The following is a 22986-nucleotide window of genomic DNA, read 5'->3' on the forward strand; positions in this document are numbered from 1 at the left end:
AGAAGTCATTTCCTCTGAAGACAAAGTTGACAATTGTGCTGCTTCAAAGGGTCTTCACTGTGGGGTGTAAGGTAGCCTTCTGGGGTTCTGGGACTATCCTGCCTCTTGATCCAGGTGCTGGTTACACAAGTGTGCTCACTTTGTGAAAATTCACTGACCTATACACTAATTATTTCCGTACCTTTTTGGTATGTACATTATTCGTCAATAAAATTTACATATACAATAAATTATTCACCCCTAAGCAGTACTCGTGGTACCCTATCAGGCAAACTTTGGGGAAAACCCAACAATAGTTTATAGTTCAGTGGCCATCATGAATAAGAAAAGCCATTTTAGTCAATGAGGTGCTGCTTAACCAAGCAACAAGGAAACTGGGTGTAAACTTCATTTGTGACCTAATTCCTATAATATAGGAATATTATAAGAATACTGTAGGAGAAGAGGAACTAAGGCACAAATGGTGATCAAATCTTTCAAAAGGCCAAGGCCACAATAGGCAATGAATATGTGTTAGACCAGATCATGTTTTTGACTAGTTAGCATATTTTATATAAAGCTCTCTGGGGTATATTTTTGTTTTAAATGTTCCAATTCACATCCCTCCCCATCACCATTTCTGCACTTCTTTTTGCTAGTTATTGGAAAAGAAGCTCAATTCCCACCCCCACCAAAGACTGCCATCTTCAGCTTATAAGAAAACCCTCTTTCTATTTTTAATTACACAGGAAAATGCTTACAACAAGAAGTAGGATACAAAACTGCATATCTAGTATATAATTATAATTCTTTACATAATACATATACAGAGCAAAGGGAGAAAATGACAACAAAAGCACCCCCAAATGGTAAAACGGTTACATTTATGGTTTTTTCTGTTTTCCTTTAAATTGTATTTTCTTAATACTGTATTAATATTCATGATAAAAGTAGGATACCAAACTATACCTATATATGGAAAAAGAGACAAGAAGGGATATTAACGATACCGTCTCTGCATTGTAGAATTATGTGGAGCTCTTATTTTTAGTTTTCTGTATTTTCCAAGTTTTCTGCAAGAAGCATAGTTAAGTTTATAATCAGAAAATAATTTAGACAATATCTTTGGTACTCTCCTCTATGTCCTCCACTGAAGCCTAAGAATAGAGACTAAATGCATTCTAGATGAGACACCACACATCTTCCATGGACTAGGGGAAAAACAATTCCTCAATCAAGCTATATTGATTTTTATATTATGGAATTTTTATATTATGGAATTCAACATTCACCAACATGTTCAATGGAAGCATTTTAGTTGGAGACATAAATTTAATGGTATAAATCAAATTTTTTTAATATTAAAAAAATAGAAAAGGGAAGGTTCAACAGAAATACTTACTGTCATTGTTTCTTTGTTATCTAGGTCATATTACTATTTAAAAACCATAAACTAGCACATGATGATGACCACCATATAAGTTAGGGTGCTTGCAATCTTAAAGTATTTATATAATCTTATTTCTTTTTTTGTATATTGAGGCAGGAAACTCAGTACTTAGCATACAGTAGACCCTTGATAAATGTTCAGTGAATTGAGTTTCAATCCCTTTTTTTAGATAGTTTTCTAGGGAACCTTATGATCCTTTGTCATTCTTATGTATTTAAGGCCACTCAACAACTATTTTCAAAGCACATACAGTAAAAAGGTTTCTAAATTGTTGTTGTTTAGCCACTAAGTCAAGTCCCACTCTTTTACGATCCCATGTATACTCGTCAGGCTCTTCTGTCCGCAGGATCTTCCAGGCAAGAATACTGGAGTGGGTTGCCATTTCCTCCCCCAGGAGATCTTCCCAACCCAGGGATGGAATCTGCATCTCCTGCATTGGCAGGCAGATTGTTTACCACTGAGCCAACAGGGAAGTTAATAAAGGTTCCTATGGGGAATATGAAATTAATAAAACATTAAAATGATTACAATACAGTAGGAAGAGAAAATACATGAACAAAAACTACCAGCAAAATGCAGAAAGTATTTATAATGGATGGAATTCTATGGGAGATAAGAGATTATTTTGTTTTTGGTTGTGGGGGCTGTGGTGAGAAGGGGAAAAGAAGGAATTATGAAAACCTTCAACGATGAGGAGGCATCTGTGTTGGGTTTTGAAGGATGGGTGAGTTTCTGATCAACAGAGCTGGGAAGAAAAGGGTACATAGGCAAAAGCAGAAGTATGAGCAAAGGAATGATAATGGGAAAGGGTAGAGAATACGTTTCAGGATCAATATGAGACAAGAGGTACATAAAGCTTCAAAAATAGGTTGGGACTAGATTATTAAGAGTGTATATGCCACGCTGAGAAACATAATCTAAAAATTATAAGTAATGGGCTCTTGAGTAATGGCATATATGTGTCCAGAGCTATGTTCCAGTGGCCACATGGAAGAACTGAAAAGGAAGAAGTGACTGAAGGCAGGGAGACCAATTAGGAGGCTAAGCATTTGTTTCCACTAGAAGACATTTGGAACCGTAAGCAGTGTAATAACAATTGTGAGGGAGAAGGGAACATATGTGAGAAGGAAAAGTTTAAATCAACTGGACGTGGCAGATACTTATTAGAGGGATAGTGTTGGGGGCCTGGATGTGAATGCAAGGGAGAAAAGGTGTGAGATGAATGTGTTAATAAAATAACAGAAATGAAACGAAAGAGAAGCAAGAGACTGCTTGGGAAGGAGTTTCAAAGAAGGAGCAGTCAACAATATCAAATAGAGTTCTGCAGAGAGATCAAAAAGGATGAACGTGAGAATAGATTTTGGAATGGTATTTTACCTTGGTAAATCATCACCACCCAATCTCTTCTCAACTTCTTTTTGAGCCTAAAGAGGTTCTTTTTGATGTCAACTTACTAGAGGGTAAAAAATAAAAATTAAAAAGCAAACAACAACAACAGCAAAACTCAAAACAGAATAGAAACTAAATGTCAAATGGTTGAGAAGGAACTGAGTGGTAATAAACCAGTGGAAAATCCTATTCCAAAGTCCTTGTGAATGGAAAAGAGATTGGTTACTCAAGGGACAAGCAGTTATTTGAGAGAAGAATGACAAACATATGCAGGCCAAAAGATTATTTTCTTGTAAAGCATTTAGTTTACTCAACTTATTCCTAAAGAGTTACAGTTAGATATCAGATAATATGGACCTTGGAGTACTCGTGGCTATTCATTTTCAAATTATATACCACAAACATACAAATCAATTTTCATTTTCTAAAATACATTTAACTATCCCTATCCTAACTCCAAATGTATTTCTAAAATACTATCCTATCCTAAGAAAAATTATAGTTGCTTCCTAAATGTCAGGCTTTGTGTTAAACACTTTATCTGTATTATATCATTTAATTCCATTAACCTTATCAGGCAAGTTTTTTATTATGTCCATTTTACATAGGAGAAAACTAAGACATAGAGAAGTAAAATACTGGCCTAAGATTTTAAAAATAGTAAGTGGCACGGGGAGGGAGTTTGGGATTTACATATACATAGTACTTTATATAAAATAACAAGGACCTACTGTATAGCACAGGGAACTATACTCAATATTTTATTATAAACTACAAGGGAATTGGGCCTTCCCAATGGCTCAGCAGGCAAATAATCCACCTGTAATGCAGGAGACGTGGATTTGATCACTGGGTCGGGAAGATCTCCTGGAGGAGGGCACAGCAATCCACTCCAGCATTCTTGCTGGAAAAATCCCACTAACCGAGGAGCCTGGCGGGCTATAGTCCATGGGGTCACAAAGAGTCAGACATGACTAAAGCAACTAAGCATGGCACATAAGGGAAAAGAATCTGAATAAGAACATGTGTGTGTGTGTGTGTGTGCACATCTGAATCACTGTGCTATACACCTGAAATTAACACAACACTGTAAATCAACACACAAGTATATTTCAATTAAAGAAAAAAAACCTGGGGACTTCCTTGGCAGTCCAGCAGTTAAGACTCCTGACTCCCACTGGAGGGGGCACAGGTTCTATCCCTGGTTGGGGAACTAAGATCCCACATGCTGCACTGAGCAGCCAAAAAATAAAAAATAAATAAAGAAAAAGTGGCAAAGGTCATCTTCTTAATATGCTCTAAGAAGTCTTCCAACAATGTATACAACAAGCAACTGTTTTATATAGCAAACTCTATTCCAAGGGAGACCAGCAAATCATTCATTAGCTTAAATGGCTTGGTTCATTCACTTTTTTACAGCACTCAGGAATAATGCTTCTCCTGCCATCCTTTTGATATGTTTCAAGTTCTGGTGAGCACGACATGGATTATGAAGGTGGAAGCTTTGCACAGGTCTTTCAATAAACTCATGCCTGCACATGTTGACTCAAGGAAAACTATACAAGGAAGTACTGACACCACTTCAACCCGTGGGCTGTGTTCAATTAGAAAGCATGCAAGGCTCAGGCTCATCTGCTTGGGAAAGCAGTCTAGTTAGTTGTGCAATAACGAGAGCATGCGCAACGTGTCTCATCGTGACAACCCTGCATTTTAGACGGCTTTAGTGCTTACTCTAAGTTTTGGCCGCTTCTTATCTGATTTTCTTATTTAAATAAGACACGAATAGTGATTTAACTGTGAAACCAACATTTTCTCTGAACTTTCTTCCCTGTTTCTGGATCAATTTGAATGAAAAATATCCAGAGATTGCAGGATCAGCTGTTAATAGAAATCTATCATTTATAATTTTTTATCTGAAAGAATCAAGATTTTCTGGAAAATAGTATACAGAAATAAACTGCTAGGTTGCTGCAAGGCTATAGCTACCCTTTGGGAAAATTTGTTATCCATAAAAACAGCCTGAATTTCTAATTGGTTGCTGTTAGATACTGGAGTTTCTCTCCAATATACAGAAGTGTTAAAGCTACTGCTCTAAACCAGTTAGCTCTATTACTTGAAACAAATGGATATTCATGGTCACAGAACTGTGATAGGTAGGAGTGTGGATGATCAGCACTAATTCCAGTGAAGGACAATTCAAGCACAGACCCCTGTGAGAGGGGGTGGAGAAAGGTTTTGTAAAACAAAGTCCACAGCAATGACTTTTCCACATTCGGCGGCCCTTGTAGAATTCATGGCAATATATATTAAGTTAATCAACACTTAAACTTCAGTCTTACCTCTTTGCCACTAGGATCCAAGAGAAATCGTTTTTTGACCAGAGATTACAACGAAACCTGTGATTACTCTCAGGAATGAGCAAAGCAAACAACACAGCACTTTGCAAACAAAATATTTACCAACATACATGGATGAAATGCAAAGTGATTTCCCCCTGTGTTGAAAAGTAGTTTCTCCGGAGTTAAAGGGAGAAATGTGATTCCATTTCTCAAGTAACTAGCTAGCTCTTTCAGCTAGTTAACCTAAGTGTAACATTGTTACAGTCAGATAATAATTCATTGCTATATCTCAGATAATAATTCATTTTTTAAAGTGTCAAAACACTCTTCTGAGTTTTAATTAAGTGATCGCTATTTAGGGCTTTATTTCTATATAGTATTCTGAAACAAAAGAGCCATGCTTAGATTCCCAGTGTATTTGTCTTTACCCTGACAGTTGTGTATGCCTATGTTTGCTCATTATTTTTTTTGCATCTTGTTAGCATTAGCCTATTATAATAACTAACTTTTAACTAAGTATTTATTATCTGCTAGGTAGTTTACATACATTATCCTTAATGATCACAGCAATGTAAATATCTCCATCTTATAGATGGGAAAACTGAGACTCAGTAAAGTTAAAAAATCTGACCAAGACACAAAACTATTATGTGGTAAATTCAGAATTTGATTCTCATTCTTGACTACAATGCCTGTGCTTTTCCTAGTACACCATACTATCTCTCCACAAAGTATAAGTAAGATGTATGCAGAGTGCCTGGAACATAGTAGGAATGCAAAAAAATTAATTTTATTGTCCCCTAAAACTATCAGATAAATATAAGCTTATATCCTTAAACAGAAGTAGGATGAAAGCAGTCTAAACCAGAACTCTAATTAAAGAGTACTTTTCAATTCCAAATCATCCGTGCAAACGAATCTTATTTAGAGGAGGCAAAGTCAAAACGTTGCATGTAAGTAGCCAATTGAAATGGAAGGACTTTAAAATTTATGAGTCCTTATTCTTCCTTTCTATCAGCCTTTAAAAAGTCTTTTCATTCTAATCAATGAATTATCAACCAAAAGAGATAGAGTTGCGGCTATCTTTACTCAATATAAAATCTAAGAATCACAGCACTTTAGAGCTGGAAGGGAGTTTATTTGGTTCATTTTTGTCTCTGCACAATCTGCAACTTGGCCTCCCCCTCCTACCTCTGTACTATCATTTGACTAAGTGAGTAACCTGTACAAGGTCACAAAGCTGGTACAGGCACAGAAGGGACTAAAATGAGCTCAAATCTCCTGAGTTCCAGTTCAGCACCCTTTCCATTATACCACCCAGCCACTCTACAAGTGCTCTCTAGGCAGGGCCAGACACACTGTTTTAGGAAAAACACAAAACCTCCAGCAGTTAAACAAGCAGATTCATCTCTCCAGTGACTCCTAAAAGGATAATCACTTCATCCTCCTGGCAAACCTGTGGGAGTGGTTCATTCTTAGTTCTTTTCTATTTGATTGAGGAGGGAACCCAGGCTAGACTTCAAATAAGTTGCTCAAGGTCACAGGACTAGCAAGCAACCAAGCGAGAATTTAACCAACATCTGACTTGAGGCCCAGCTCTCAACAACTATGATATACTGCCAGTATGTGTCTCTGCCTTTTTATCCCCCCACATTTTTTTCTTTGTCTTTTGGGGCCTAGGATCACTATGTACACATGGTATGAATACCTCAACAGGGAGAAGGTTTCTGGAAGGATAACTGAAAAGGGAAAAAGAGTAACCCACCTCATCTGCACAAATGTAAGATCTACCTGGATTACATTTTCCAAAGTCTAGGTCCTTGCTAGCCTCGTGCATAAACCTCTCCCTTTTAAGTAACACTAATGGCACCTGTTTTGTCACTCAATAAACTAAATCAGATTTTTTTTTTTTTCCCCCAGAGGCCAAGGAAAGCAGCGATGCCAACAGTCACTTGGGACCTGAGACCCAGGGGCAGAGAAGGATCCAAGGGCTGAACATAGTTTCCAACAAAACTGGAATGAGGTTAACAGGGCACAGTAACACAATCTTGTACCTGATTCGAGGAAACACGCAGAGAAAACAGGGAGAGCGGAGGGAAAAAAAATCTGCGGCGGGCCTGAGGCTGTGAATCAGGACAAGGTTGAGGAACAGATTTTCCAGATGGGCTTCTCGGTTAGGCTGCCTCCCAGTCATATCAAACCCAGTGCCCACCACCAATGCCCACCCCATGCAAGCACCCTCACAAACAGCAGGAAAAGACGACGCAAAGAACCCCAACAGTTCTCGAGTTGCCAGCCCCCGCAATCCGTTGGTTTTTACCCTTTTCCACCAAAGAGGCAAATTCTGAAGGATTTTCCCGCCCAACCCCCCATGCAGGGTGCAGCTTGGGGAAGAGAGGACCCTGCCTCACTCGATGGGGACAGAAAGGACACTCGTTTTCCTTCGGAGCAAGGGGATAGGGGGAGGAATACCCTGAGAGAAATATGGGAAAAATGGCCTCGGCAGGGGTTTGATGGGGCGCAATTGGATAGCTGCACTCACCCGGGTGAGACATGGGGATGACCTCATTGCGGGTCCCCGGGAAGTTAAAGATGACGGCTCCAGACGCCCCTCTCTCGTAAGCCAGATGGATTTTGTCTGCGAAGGTGCAACCCCCACCGCGCTGGATGAGGGCCAACCAAGACACTTGCACGCTGCTGCCCCAGTCCCCCGGGACCGTGGGCACCGTGAAATTCGTGTGCGGGTTACAGGCATTGAGCGCCCCCGGCCCGTCGGGCGGTACCAGGACCCCAGCCACGGGCTCGAGCGGCGAATCCTGGCCGTACACGCCCTCCTCGCTCAGCTCCCACACGGTGCGGTTCACTCCGGTGTGCGGAACCCGCCAGGACACGTTGAGGTACGCGGTCCACACGGCTTCGGCTCCCCTGGAGCCGGGGGTTTGCGGACTCAGAACCAGCAGGAAGCACCAGGCCAGCAATCGGGAAAAGCCACAACCACCGCGGCAGAAGACCCCGGCCCCCGGCAGCGGCCCCATGGTATGCGCGCTCTGAGGTTCCCTAGGGCCCCTCGCACGCGCCTTCCCGACTCTCGGCGGGACCCCGGCCCGGGCCAGGTGCGCGCCAGGTAGGGAGAGGACGGGGAGAGACTGGCGCGCGCGGCGGGCTGGGTCAGAGCCGGCGGGCACGTAGCGCGCCGGAGATGTTGCCGCAGAGGAAGCCCTTTGTGGCTCGACTCCTCTCCGCGACTGCCGGGGCCGCGTCGGGCTCCGGGGTTTTAGCGCGAAGCCCCGCCCCGCCGACCGGGGGTAGAGGTGGCTGGGAGGGAGGAAAGGACACTGCGGGACCGCCTCTTAAAAGGGTAGCAGGAAGGGAAGGCTTTAGACTAAGATCGGAAGCTGTGTGGTCAGGTGTGTCGAGTCGTAGTATGAAAAACGGACAGGTGAGGAACTGTGGAATCAGCGCGAACAGAAACGCTCGCTGGTAGGATTCGAGTCCATTTTGAACTGCAAGAATGTATTTTTTCCCTCGTAACGTTTGCCCACAAGGCTGTTCAGGCTTAAGGTGCCAGAATGCGAAAAGCACTTCTAAAAAGCCCAGATCTGAAGGGTCTGAGTTGCAGTCCAGAGAATTTGGGTAGGTGGGTGGTACCTAGGCAGGCTATTTACTAATCTTCTACGGGGGGGAGGGGCAGGAAGAACCCATTATCTTATTTTTTTTAAAATTTTTCCTTTCCTGCTCTAAACAAGCGTCATACCTGTGTATTTTCTTTCACCTTTACCTCATCCTAAATCTACTGCATTAGATGCCCCTTCTAAAGCTAATCTTAGCTCTCAAAAAAAGATTGACTGTTTTCATACTCCTTGAAACTAAACCTCTTCCATCTTCCACAAACCAGATTTACCCAACCGGATATGTCTCCGCCAACTCATGACCTTATCTACACAATCATTCTCCATTGCCCACTAACAAAAATGAGCCTGATTCACCTTGACAATTCGCTCATGGCACTTTGGCATTAAGATTTCTCCTTATTTTAAGTATACAATTTTCGTTTACCCTGTTAGTTATTAATTTAGTATGTGCTCAATAAATAAGCATGGATTAAACTCAATTAATACTTCTGGTGTCTGACACATGGATAACCTTCAACCTTGGCAAAATTACTTCTCCGTGCCTCAGTTTCCTCATCATCTATAAAATGGGGGTGATAATAGTACCTACCTCATAGACTTGTCCAGATCAAATGAGTTCATACACATAAAGCCCTTAGAACAGTGCTTAGCAGAGTATAGGGCTTCCCTTGTAGCTCAGCTGGTAAAGAATCTGCCTGCAGTGTGGGAGACCTGGGTTGGATCCCTGGGTTGGGAAGATCCCCTGGAGAAGGGAAAGGCTACCCACTCCAGTATTCTGGCCTGGAGAGTGCCATGTACTGTATAGTCCATGGGGTCGCAAAGAGTCAGACAGGACTGAGAGGCTTTCACTTCACTAGCAGAATAGAAAAATTATATCTGTTAAATACTATTATTATGAAACAGTCAGGGACCCAATACTTTTTAAAGAATACCAAGGTTGTTACTTTGAGGTAATAATCAGAGAAAGTAATGTTCAGAATGTTTAGTTTTAACAATTTTTTCAGTTCAAATAAATATAATTTACTTTATCCAGCCCAACATTTGTTAGGTTCCTAATCAATCATTTCACACCCATGGCCCAACGTTTACTTAATCAATATTATTCGCAAAGATTAAGCATGGGACAATTCTGTACTTGATACCCTTATGGTTTGAGAGAAACCTAGAGGAAAATTAATACCATAACTAAACAGCACCTAGAATCCAAATAAACCGGCAGTTTTGTGAACCATGAACTGTAGGTGTTGAAAGAGACTTTAGAGGTCAAGGGAAGTATATGGGACCAATATTATGGCACCCCCAACTACTGATTATGTTACTCTCTTAGATAAAAATTACCTAGAGTAAAATAAAAGGATAGCATCTGCCATCTAAAGAAATGGTATGATTCCAGAAATTGTCTGAAATTGCTGGTAAAGGGCACTCAACATTCAATCAATATTACTTGTGTGACAAACAACTCTATGGTACTTTGAGGAAACAATGTGTTCAAAAGAAAAGAGATCTTTTATGAGGTGTTTACAATAAAGTTTGGAGAGACATTTATTAATATTCATTCTGTCTTTTCTTAAATATTTACTGCAATCTCCTATATGTCAATCATGGGCTAAGCATTGGGATAAAAAAAAATAAGACATTAACTCTGCTCTCAGAAAGCTCATAAATTATTTTTGATGAGACAAATAAGCAGACTGATCATTGTACTATGTATACAGAGCTGGATGTATATAGTGTAAGAGATATGCTAGAGGTAGGTGTAGGGCAGTAGTGGGTGTCAGAGAAGAGGAACTAACTCAGACTGGGAAGTTAAGAAAAAGCTTCCCAGAGGAGGTTACAATTGTGCTGATTTTGAAAGTGTCAGCCTTTCTAGACAGAGAACAATACAAGAAAAGGCATTGACGCATGAAACTGAAAATGTTGAGAAACAACAAGTACTACACATTCTATAAACACTATAAACACCAAGTGTTTGGAAGCCGGAGTACAAGAGATAAAGTTATAGAGGTTCAAACGGGTCAGTTCTTGAGAGTCCTTTGGGTAAAGTTAAGGAGTTTGAACTTGATCCAAAAGCAAGGAGTAATATAATCAGGGTTTAAGCAGGGAGTAATAAACTCAGATCTGAATTTTAGTGATCATTATGGCTTTTCTGTGAATAAAAATTTGGAGGCGACAAGAGTCTCCTGCAGGGAATCCTCTGCAGGGAACCCAGTGCTCTCCAGGTGAGAAATGAAGGTGGCCCAGACTAAATAGGTAGTGGACATAAAGAGAAATGGACAGATTATAGTATATTTTGGAGATAGAATCAGTAAGACTTGTTTGGAGGATGAATGAGAGGGAAGAGTTAGGGACTGCTCTGAGGTTTTTGACTTGGAAGACTGAATGTCATTTAATTAGGAGGAGGGTTTTAAATATGTAGAGTTGGTAGGAAGAGAAATTATTTCAGTTTAGACATGTTGAATTCAAGGTACCCATGATATAACTAGGTAGAACTGTCCAGCTGGCAGTTGAATTTTCTAATTACTGAACACCTACTAAGCACAAGACACTTGAGAGGTACAGGTATACAGGGACAAATGAAACATTCCCTGCCCTCAAGGAGTTCATAGTTTAGTAAGAAAGTCAAAGTGTTAGTCAGTTGCATCCGACTCTTTGCGACCCCATGGACTATAACCTAACAGGATCCTCTGTCCATGGGATTCTCCAGGCAAGAATACTGGAGTGGGTTGCCATTTCCTTCTCCAGGGGATCTTCCCTACCCAGGGATTGAACCCGGGTCTCCCTCATTGCAGGTAGATTCTTTACCATGTGAGCCACGAAGAGAGGCAAGCAAATAACAGCATAGTGTAATACATGTTATCACTGAGAAGAGTATAGGATGCAATATGGACATAGCTGTCTTTATGAACAAATAGAATTAATCAAGGAAAAAGAAAATAAGGATGTTCAGACATAGGCAATAGATAATAAATAGCAGGGAACATTGGGGAACTCCCATTCAATAGTTAGGTATGTCTGGGGAGCAAAGGGGGAGCCAGGAGGAGTGGAGCAGGTCAAGTGGGTTGTGCCGGAGCATGAAGAGTTCAGCAATCTATGTTAAACAGTGTAGGCTCAATGCACATGTGTGCACACAGAGACATAAAGTAAATATGGCAAAATGATAATAATTGTTGAATCTACTTGGTGGGTATATAGGTGCTTGCTATAATATTTTTTCACCTTTTCTCTATATTTTAAACTTTTCGTAATGATGAGTTTAGATTGTAAATTTATATTGAAGTGGATCAAATGAATGATATTATCAGACCTAGGCTTACATATATCATGCGAATTGTATGAGGGTAAAACAGACTTGGTATTGAGGCTAACACCCTCACCCTAGACCATTCTAGCCCAGTGGTGGAGATGGAGGTATCAGACTATCATAGACTGATGATATGAACTGTTAAAATCATCCTATGAACTCCCCTTGCTATGAGTCCACCCTCACCAAGCAACCTTCTTATTATCATTTAGCTCCTCATATAAATATGCCTGCAGGGTGATAATGCACTGATCAGAAAACACTAGTATCTGTTCCTTCTGGAAATTATACTTCTCATTAGAAATTAATCAGTTGGCATTCTGACTTGTATATGGGTCTCTTGTGAATTTGGTTAAGCATGAGTCAGTCCCCAGGAGCCCAGGCTCTGGTTATACTACCAATCATATTGCAAAGCTTTTGAAGCTAAGGACCAGACTGTAGATCCTGACTGCATTAGAGTGCTCCCATTTTATGGAGCCTTGACTGGGTAACTCTCTGGCTTTCCCTAACCAAATCCCTCTGTCTCACTATGATTTCTCTTCAAACTGCAACAGAGCCTTTGCTACTAAGAGTGAGATCTGTTGATCGGGAGTATCAGTATCGTCAGGGAACTCCTGAGAAGTGAAGACTCTCAGGTTCCACCCAGATCTGCTGAATCAGAATCTGCATTTAAACAAAATTCCCAGGTGATTTGTAGTCTACTCTGGGGTAGACTAGAGTATTTCTGACAGATAGCTAGCACCCAGCCTCTGCTTGAACACTCCCAGTGTCAGAGCTTACTACCTCCCAGAGCACTGCATCCTGAAAGTTCCTAGAGATGTACTGCAATTTTGCTTCAGTCTTTCCTCTTCCTCCCATCCAATTCTTCCTACCCCAGCTCCCCAGAGTTTCCATGTTCTTCCCTAGCTGTATTATCAGCACTCCACCAGGGTCTTTGCTATGAGCAGTTTCCCTGTACCAGACTTCAACTTTTCCTGGCTCTCAAACTGAGTTTACCAGTTCCAGATGTATTCCTTCCGGGTCCTACTGTCTCCAAGGCTAATAAGAGCTACTGTTCGTTGAGCATTTACTATGCTCTTTACATGCATTACCTCATTAAATTCTCACAACCCTCCATTATTGTCCTTATTTTCATTAAAAAAATTTTTTTGCTGCACCTTTGGCATGTGGGATCTTAGTTCCCCCACCAGGGATAGAACCCAACCCCCTGCCTTGGAAAGCAGAGTTTTAACCACTGGACCACCAGGGAAGTCTGCAATTTTCCTTATTTTCAGAAAAAAAAAAAACTGTTTCAGAGAGGATTCAGTTTAGTTCATTTCAGTCGCTCAGTCGTGTCTGACTCTTTGCGACCCCATGAATCGCAGCACGCCAGGCCTCCCTGTCCATCACCAACTCCCAGAGTTCACTCAAACTCATGTCCATCGAGTCGGTGATGCCATCCAGCCATCTCATCTTCTGTCGTCCCCTTTTCCTACTGCCCCCAATCCCTTCCAGCATCAGAGTCTTTTCCAATGAGTCAACTCTTGGCAGAGAGGATTAGCGACTCCATAAACTTATATAGCTAGTAATAGAGTCAGGATTTCAATGTACTTCTGACTTTAAGTATTACTAGCCAATAATGACCCAGTATCTTTCCTCTCGAGAGTGGTATTTGCATTCTAACACTGCCTTACACCCAAGAAGGAAAGTTCATGTGAAAATTTCTTGCATGCATTTCAGTCACTGTGACCAGTGACAGAGATATATTTGGGCCAGGAGTCTTTTTCAGCTCTTCAAATCCTACCGCAAAGGCTAGCCTTGCCAAATATCTATATCAGCAACACTGAACTGAAAGCCACCCTGAGCAGTGCCTATCTAATGATGAACTGGTAAACAGAGCAGCATACTGCAGAAGCAACAGCAGGGTACCACAGCAGCTGACTAAGTTTCCAGTCTCACGGAGTTTCTGTGGTGGTGCAGAGATGGACAAGAGCGTTCAGCCCTTTAACATATCTCCAGGAAATGAGACACCACATCTGGCTTCTTACCATTAAATAAGTGGCAGAGTACCATCTTGGACAACTGGTGACCTGGCATCAAATCCATGCTGTAGCCAAACTGCTCGATAATATAGGTGCAGAGAATATATGGCAACAAATTTCCACTTGAGGCAGTTACCCTTTAGATTAGAGAAGGCGATGGCACCCCACTCCAGTACTCTTGCCTAGCAAATCCCATGGATGGAGGACCCTGGTGGGCTGCAGTCCTTGGGGTCACGATAGCAAGAAGAAGATGGCAGTGCGGAGAGAGCAAACAGCCAAACGAAACAGAACCCTAAACCCCAAATGTGGTGCCAATGCATACTTTCAAATTATGTCCCATGACCTGCAAGTGCAGGTAAACTTCAGTCAGCTCAAGTGGGTATACAACCGTTAGAAAACAACGGATATTTTTTTAAACAAAGATTTCATGCACTCAAAGAAAAGACAGAATTTCAGAGAGGGGCTTTACAACAGGTAGGTGTGCTATATCTGAATCTAAGAACAGTCTTCTCATGCCTGTAACAGTAATAGCTACCATTGAGAACCTGCCAGGAGCCAGACACGTTATACGCATGTGTTAAGTGTTATATGCTACATCTTACCAGAGGAGAAATGTGTGCTCAGGTTAAGTAACTTGCTGAGGTCACCCATTAGGGAATAACCTAATGGTCGAATTGGAATTTGACTCCATGTCTTAGAACAAAACTACACTCTTCTTGTACAACTTTTCATTCCATAAACTACCTACCAAAGTAGGAGTAGGAAGGAAACATATTTATTGAGAACTTACTATGTGCCAGACACTTTACATGTATTAATTATATCATTTGATTCTTACAACAAGTAATAAAATCCTGTTACTTTCAGATGAGCAAAATGAGGCTCAGAAAAGTGAAGTTTCTTGCTGAAGGTCACACAGCTAATAAGTGGCAGAGTTGGAATTCACATGGGAGTTATATTTGACTCCAAATTCGATGCCATGTTCACTTTGCTGTACTTCTTCTCCACATACATAGTGAGGGTATTACTACAAGGGGGAAAGATTTGTTGTTTTTCAGTCAGATCCAGTAACACATTCAACCTACTAAGAACCCCTTCACCAGAGTGCACTGATTTCTTGCTGAGCAGCCCTAAAAATCCTAGATAACAGAGATAATGAAAGTCCATTTAGTCAAGTGCTTCATCATCCTTTATAAATGTCTACATCGAGTTGTACACACTGGCCCCTGTGCTTGTGTGGAGAGGAGTGCTTGAACACGTGTTATGTGTGGAAAGGGTGTTTTCTGTTCACTGATGCAAACTAGTACAGAAAGGAATCATACTGATAAGGACAGTGAAGAAAATTGGAAGTGAATTGTGACAAGTTGACTGCTATGGGGAAGGGGAATCAAGTTAGCTATCTTGAGTTTGGGGGGATGACTGTGGGGATCCCAGATCGCTAAAAAGGGATATGAGTGGGGAAGAGCCCAAGGCATGGGGTCAGCAATGGTTTCAAGGGGAAAGTTGGGCAAGGGAGGTGCTTGGAGGGAATGATGGATGTGAGTGATTTTTACCCTCACCTGCAGTATCAGGACAATGTTATCGGGTTGGCCAAAAAATTTGTTGGGTTTTTCCATAAAGTCTTACAGAAAAACCTGAAAGAAATTTTTGTTCAACCACATACTTGGGAAATTAATCTGTTCTCATGCAATCTTTTCTCTCTAACTCTCTCTTTGTAGGTTTCTAGTAAGATGACTTTCAAAGAATTAAATCTGTGAACACAAGAGATTTCTGTATATTAAAAGAAAGAAAAACAACTGCTTGGGGAAAATGTTTTTAATGAATCGTGCCCTACAGATCAGAGAAGGCGATGGCACCCCACTCCACTAGTCTTGCCTAGCAAATCCCATGGATGGGGGACCCTGGTGGGCTGCAGTCCATGGGGTCACGAAGAGTCAGACACGACTGAGCAAATTCCCTTTCACTTTTCACTTTCATGCATTAGAGAAGGAAATGGCAACCCACTCCAGTGTTCTTGCCTGGAGAATCCCAGGGATGGCGGAGCCTGGTGGGCTGTCGTCTGTAGGGTCACACAGAGTCGGACATGACTGAAGTGACTTAGCAGCAGCAGCAGCCCTACGGATATGGCCACATATCTGAGGTTTATTTCCAATCTGTTTGTGCTACTCAGTAGACTAGATCCTGTTGTTATTTTTAACTTTGTTGTGGACTGGTTATGTGACACCGAGGAAGTTTCTGTTTCTTCTTTCTCAGCTACAAAATAGGGATAATAATAATAATGAAAAAATTGTGTAGATATATTCTGAACCACTTAGTGTTCCTTCAGATTAAAGCCTACCAGATCAGCTAGTGTAGCTAAAATAAATTATCTAAGATTTTATCACTGCCTAGGGCAAATGATAGAACTGCTGGAGAAGGGAGTGGGCCTGGCAGGCCTGGAGAAGATCAGTTTACTAAATTAGGGAGGGGTTAAGTTCTTCAAAATGTACATGGGCAGTATTTTTTTTAACCTACAGACAGAATAGAATTCCTTTTCAATAGGCGCCTGATTCGGTAATTTCTAGTAAAACTGAAGCTTCCGAAAAGCAATTTAAGAATAAACATAGTTATAGTGTAGTGCATAAGCACAATCACCTGTGAGGCCAAGGTTTACTGTTTAGAAACTAAAGTGTGCGCAAAGGTGGCCTTTGTATTCCAAGGGGCAAAGTCAAAAATTCACAGCTGCCAACAATATGCATTAGGATTAGCTGCTGCTGGCCAGAGCTCAAAATCGATCAAAAACTGGGAGTAAACAAGCATCTGGCAATAACGATCTGGTACTAACACACAGTTGAGACAACTGAAATTAGCTGGTCTCCCACTCATGATTCACACAGTAATTAAGTTTAGTCACACCAGAATTAGATAAGTGTCACAACTGTGTTGGTCACAGGAAACAGGCAAGAGACAGGCACATCTTCAACAAAAGGGGATTTTGTGACTACAAAACTTACTTTGGTTTGACTTTATCACAAATCATGCCATATAAAGTATAGGAACTTTAATGACGAAAAGTACTAACAGAACCATCACAAGGAAAAAATGCCCATATCCACTGAACCATAGCACATCCAGGAATCCATAAAATAAATTCTCTCCTAGCTGCTAATCTTCTAGTTAGCAGAGAGTGGATACACTCTTTTCTAAACTGTGTCTGTGTAACTCTGGGGGCAGATCGGATCAGTATCCTTCATGTTCTTTAGAGCAAAGTAGTTTGGATGCAGAGACCCGTGACTGCTTAATATTCTGGATGTTGTCAGCTCTGATACCACAGAAAGCCTTTTAGCAGAGGCAATGAAGTGGCTTAGCAATGTTTGGTTTTTGTGTGGTGGGGGAAAAAGAGGGAGCAAGTAGACACTGAAAGCCTGAACTCCTATTTGTTTGAAGAGGTTCATCAAGTTTATGTTAATAATCCCACCAGTTCATTAAACATCTTAGTTTTGCTGAGGTGGCGATGGTTGAGATGTTTGTTTACAGACCCGATGAGAGCATGTTTGGGTTTTACAAGGTGTTTCGGGCCCAACATCCTGCTGGTTTTAGGACCTTCTGTTTGTTTGGATTCAGGACAGGATAAACACTTTTCAGCACGTACATTCCAGGAACCAGGCTATCTCAGATCAGTGCCTTCAACTCTGCCGCACATATGGTATTTTCAGCAGAGATTTTCGAGTTCCAAGATAGATGGAATAGTCAATTGCTTAAGGGTAGTGTGTGCATGGTAAGTCGCTTCAGTCGTGTCTGACTCTTTGCAACCCCATGGACTGTAGCCGGCCAGGCTTCTCTTTCCATGGGATTCTCCATGCAAGAATACAGGAGTGGGTTGCCATTTCCTTCTTCAAGGAATCTTCCAGACTCAGGGATCGAACTGGTATCTTCTGCATCTCCTGCATTGGGAGGCAGGTTCTTTATCATTAGCTCCACCTAGGATTCTGGCCTGGAGAATTCCATGGACTGTATAGTCCATGGGGTCACAAAGAGTTGGACACGACTGAGCAACTTTCACTTTCACTTTCACTTAACTTTCCACCTGGGAAGTCTAAGGGTAGTTCTAGTGTAGATTTATAATGCCTGCTGTTATCTTATTTTTTAAAACAGAATCTTAGCCCTGTCACTGCAAGTCGTGTTACATAGCAGTGAACAAGCATAGAATGGACTTTCCAGGGAAAAAATGTGCTAGACTAATCCCACCTGATCACTGCAGTCAGTATTCAAATTAGAAAAATAAAATGTTTCACTAACCTTGACCCTCTGGCCTGTCAAATGACATACAAAATGTTAAGTGATAAGCATCACTGAGCATGCAGGATTTATGATTTTCTCTTTTGGAACTTCAGTGACTTAAAATAAAATTCACACATTCTTGAATTTATTCATTAGAATAATAAATATTTTTTAGAGCTTCTAATGTCTACAAAGTCTTATGATAGTTGCAACCAGATCCCTCCTTTAAATATCTTAGTCTACTGGGAGTCAGTTTTACCAAGGGAAATTTTGTGAGCCCTTTTTTTGTTTTCGCCTATGTGCATCTAGATTATAGGCAATAAAAGCTTTAGTTGAAAGCCTAGTCTAATCTCGATAGCCTACTAATAAGGAATAAAAGTGATATTAATTTTCTAGACAACTGTAAATAGCCTTCTAATTGATCTCCCGGCTTTTAGTCTCTGCCCCACTCCAAGTCACCCTTCATATTACTGCCATACTGTACTTTCTAAAACATAGCTATGATTATGTTACTTCTCATTGTATATTGAATAGAGTAGAAATTTCTAAGCTTCGAGGGCTAGGACCTCAACAATCTAGGTCCATCTGACCACTGTCTCCTTTATACCTCCACTGTATCATATATAGTATCTTCCATGCTATGGTGCATTTATTTATTTACATATCTTCTCCATCAGAGACTGAGTTCCTTGGGAGAAAGGATCATGTATTTTTCTTCTTTGTAGCCCCAGCTTTTAGCCTGGCACATTAGAATATATTTGAAAAACAGTAAATGGATGGCAGGATTTCCCAGGTGGCTCAGTGGTAAAGAACCTGCCTGCCAATGCAGGACACATGGGTTTGATCCGTGGGTCAGAAGATTCCCTGAAGGAGGAAATAGCAGCCCAATCCAGTATTCTTGCCTGGAAAATTCCATGGACAGAGGAGCCTAGCAGGCTACATGTAGCCCATGGGGTCCCAAAGAGTTGGACATGACTAAGCACACACATGCAAGCGGATGGCAAGAACTGTAGGGCAACCTCTTCAGTTTGCTGACTAGCTGGTATTAATTTTTTCCTACTGTGTTTGTTAAGGTATAATTTACACACAATAAACTTCTCTTTTTTTTTAGTATACAATTCCATAAATTTTAGCAAATATACAGTCATGTAGCCACTACCACAATCAAAATATAGAAGTTTCATCACTCCCTCAAATTCCACATACTATGCCTTTATAGTCAACTCTCCCCCTGCACCCATCCTTTACACCTGGCACCCCTTCATCTGTTTTCTGTCCCTATATATTTTTTTCCTTTTCTAGAATGTCATGTAAATGGAATCACTAAGTATGTTGTTTTTTTGCATCTGATTTCTTAGTAAAATGCATTTGAGACTCATCTATGTTATTGCAATGGCAAGACACTTAAACGAAAGAGTGGTTAGAGAGATGGATGCTGGAAGGGGGTACAAAGTCCTATGTGAATGCAGATGGGGGAATGTTTGCTTTTGGCTTAATGATTTGGGGGAAGATTTCATAGAGAAAGTAGCATCTGTCTGAGCAGGGCCTTGAGGGGTGGGTAGGTGGGATTTTTATAGGTGAGAGAAGATATTTTAGTAAAGGATATAGCAGAAACAGAAGCTCAGAGTCAGGAAAGAGCAGGGGGATTGAGGGAACATTATTTCAGTTTGTTTAAGCATAAGAGGAGTATTGGGAGACAGGACAGAAAAGGTAGGTTAGGACTTTATTGATCTTGAATAATGTATTTAGGAATTTGGTCTTGATTTATTTGGTGGTGGTGGTAAAGAACACGCCTGCCAATGCAGGAGATGTAAGAGTACTGGGTTTGATCCCTGATTTGGGAAGATCCCCTGGAGGATGGCATGGCATCCCTCTCCAGTATTCTTGCCTGGGAAATCCCATGGACAGAGGAGCCTGGCTGGCTACAGTCAATGGGGTCAAAAAGAGTCGGACGGGAATGAAGTGACTTAGCACGCATGCCCGAATCATCATTGCAGGTATTTGATTCAAGCTCTTCTTAGAGGAGAGTAATAGTTCTGCCTGCAGGTAATTCTGCTGCCCTGCCTGAGTTGAAGTAGATGGCTGTCTATCTGGATGAGTATATACAACTGTGACCCAAGAAATAAGGCCACAAATGACATCTAAATATATCAAAAGCATACCAAAGATATAAAATATTTGTGGTACTGGTAATTGCTAGAAAACATGTTCATGAAATGACCTAATCTGCTCTGCCTGAGCTGAAGTAAACAGCTCTCTATCTGGGTTAGTATATACAACTGTGACCCAAGAAACAAGGCCACAAATGACATCTAAATATATCAAAAGCATACCAAAGATATAAAATATTTGTGGTACTTGCTAGAAAGATATCACTTGCTAGAAAACATGTTCATGAAATGACCTAATCTAATACTTAACCAAAAGCTCTCTTATCTCTCCATTCATTTGTATTCTCTCAATTCTCTCTAGGTCAAGGAATCAAAAAGCCAAGTATTGTTCCTGGATTCTATTTTTCTGCTTCTCCACAGAAACATCTTCACCGGGATGGTGGTGGTGGTTGTGGTTTAGTCACTTCAGTCATGTCTGACTCTTTGCAACCCCGTGGACCATAGCCCGCAAGGCTCCTCTGTCCATGGGATTTTCCTGGCAAGAATTCTGGAGTGGGTTGCCATTTCCTTCTCCAGAGAATCTTCCTGATCCAGGGATTGAACCCATGTCTCCTACATTGGTGGGAGGATTCTTTACCGTTGAGCCACTGTAAGTATCAATTAATGTTAAGGCTTCTATCTTAGCAGATAGCCAGTAAAAATTCCTGATTGAATAGCATTTCTTTCTTTTATAAAACTATATTATTCACTGGTATTATTCAAGTTCCTATGTAAAAAAACCCCATTCTTATTTGCGATGCTTTTTTCCCCCCGGGACAAGAACACACATTTCACCAAAGAGGATATATAGATGGTAAATAAGCACATGAAAAGATGTTCAACATTATTAGCCATTAGGGGAATGTTTGTTAAAACCACAATGTGATATCACTGCATACCTATCAGAATGGCTTAAAAAAATGACCACACCAAATGATGGTGAGAACGTGGAGAAAGTGCATCACACACAGTCAGTGAGAATGTAAAATGGTATAGCAAATTTGGAAGAGTCTTGGAGTTTCTTATAAAATTAAACGTATAACTACCATATAACTCAGCAATACTAGTCTTGGGCCTCTATCTTAAATAAATGAAAAATTATGTTCACTAAAATATATGTATATGAACATTTATAGCAGCTTCATTCATAGTTGCCCCACACTGGAAAGAAATCAAATGTTCTTTGATAGGTGAATAGTTAACCAATTGTGATACATCCATACCATGGATTACTACTCAGCAATAAAAAAGAATGAACTATGAATGTATGCAACAATCTGAACGGATCTCCAGAGAATTACACTGAGTGAAAAAAGCCAATCTACAAAAATTACAGACAGTATGACCCCATTTATATAACATTTTTGAGATGAAGAACTGTAGTAATGAAGAACAGATTAATGGTTGCCTAGATAGCATATTCAAAAGCAGAGACATTACTTTGCCGACTAAGGTCCGTCTAGTCAAGGCTATGGTTTTTCCAATAGTCATGTATGGATGTGAGAGTTGGACTGTGAAGAAGGCTGAGCGCCGAAGAATTGATGCTTTTGAACTGTGGTGCTGGCAAAGACTCTTGAGAGTCCCTTGGACTGCAAGGAGATCCAACCAGTCCATTCTGAAGGAGATCAGCCCTGGGGTTTCTTTGGAAGGAATGATGCTAAAGCTGAAACTCCAGTACTTTGGCCACCTCATGCGAAGAGTTGACTCATTGGAAAAGACTTTGATGCTGGGAGGGATTGAGGGCAGGAGGATAAGGGGACGACAGAGGATGAGATGGCTGGATGGCATCACGGACTCAATGGAAATAAGTCTGAGCGAACTCCGGGAGTTGGCGATGGACAGGGAGGCCTGGTGTGCTGCAATTCATGGGGTCGCAAAGAGTCGGACAAGACTGAGCAACTGAACTGAACTGAGAGTCAAGGAACTCCAGTACTTTTGCCAGGAAAATCCCATGGATGGAGGAGCCTGGTGGGCTGCAGTCCATGGGGTCGCGAAGAGTTGGACATGACTGAGCGACTTCCCTTTCACTTTTCACTTGCATGCATTGGAGAAGGAAATGGCAACCCACTCCAGTGTTCTTGCCTGGAGAATCCCAGGGACGGGGCAGCCTGGTGGGCTGCCGTCTATGGGGTCGCACAGAGTCAGACACGACTGAAGCGACTTAGCAGCAGCAGCAGAGTCAAGGAAAGAGTATGGGGTGGAGGTGTGTGTCACTATAAAAGGGCCACATGAGGGAACAATGTAGTGATGGAATTGTTCTGAACCTTGACTGTGGTGGTGATCACATGTGATAAAACCGCATAGAAGATGTAATAGAAAGTAAAATGAAGTCGCTCAGTCATGTCTGACTCTTTGCGACCCCATGAACTGTAGCCTACCAGATTCCTCCGTCCATGGGATTTTTCAGCCAAGAATTCTGGAGTGGGTTGCCATTTCCTCCTCCAGGGTATCTACCCAACCCATGG

General features: G+C 41.2%; 1 protein-coding gene across 2 annotated transcripts in view; it reads right to left on the reverse strand.

Annotated features, from left to right (window-relative positions):
* RNF128 (ring finger protein 128) overlaps positions 1-22986 on the reverse strand; it is a 98175-nt gene that overhangs the window by 54649 nt on the left and 20540 nt on the right. The window contains exon 1 of one of the 2 annotated variants that reach the window (XM_015105113.3): positions 7700-8404. The exons of the other annotated variant lie outside the window; for it this stretch is intronic. Within the exon in view, the coding sequence (XP_014960599.2) occupies positions 7700-8192 (493 nt within the window). The 5' untranslated portion in view covers positions 8193-8404. Of the gene's footprint in view, positions 1-7699; positions 8405-22986 lie in introns of those variants that run through there. 2 annotated transcript variants of the gene reach the window in all.

The sequence above is a fragment of the Ovis aries genome, chromosome X, assembly GCF_016772045.2.
Source record: "Ovis aries strain OAR_USU_Benz2616 breed Rambouillet chromosome X, ARS-UI_Ramb_v3.0, whole genome shotgun sequence".
Lineage (NCBI taxonomy): Eukaryota > Metazoa > Chordata > Mammalia > Artiodactyla > Bovidae > Ovis > Ovis aries.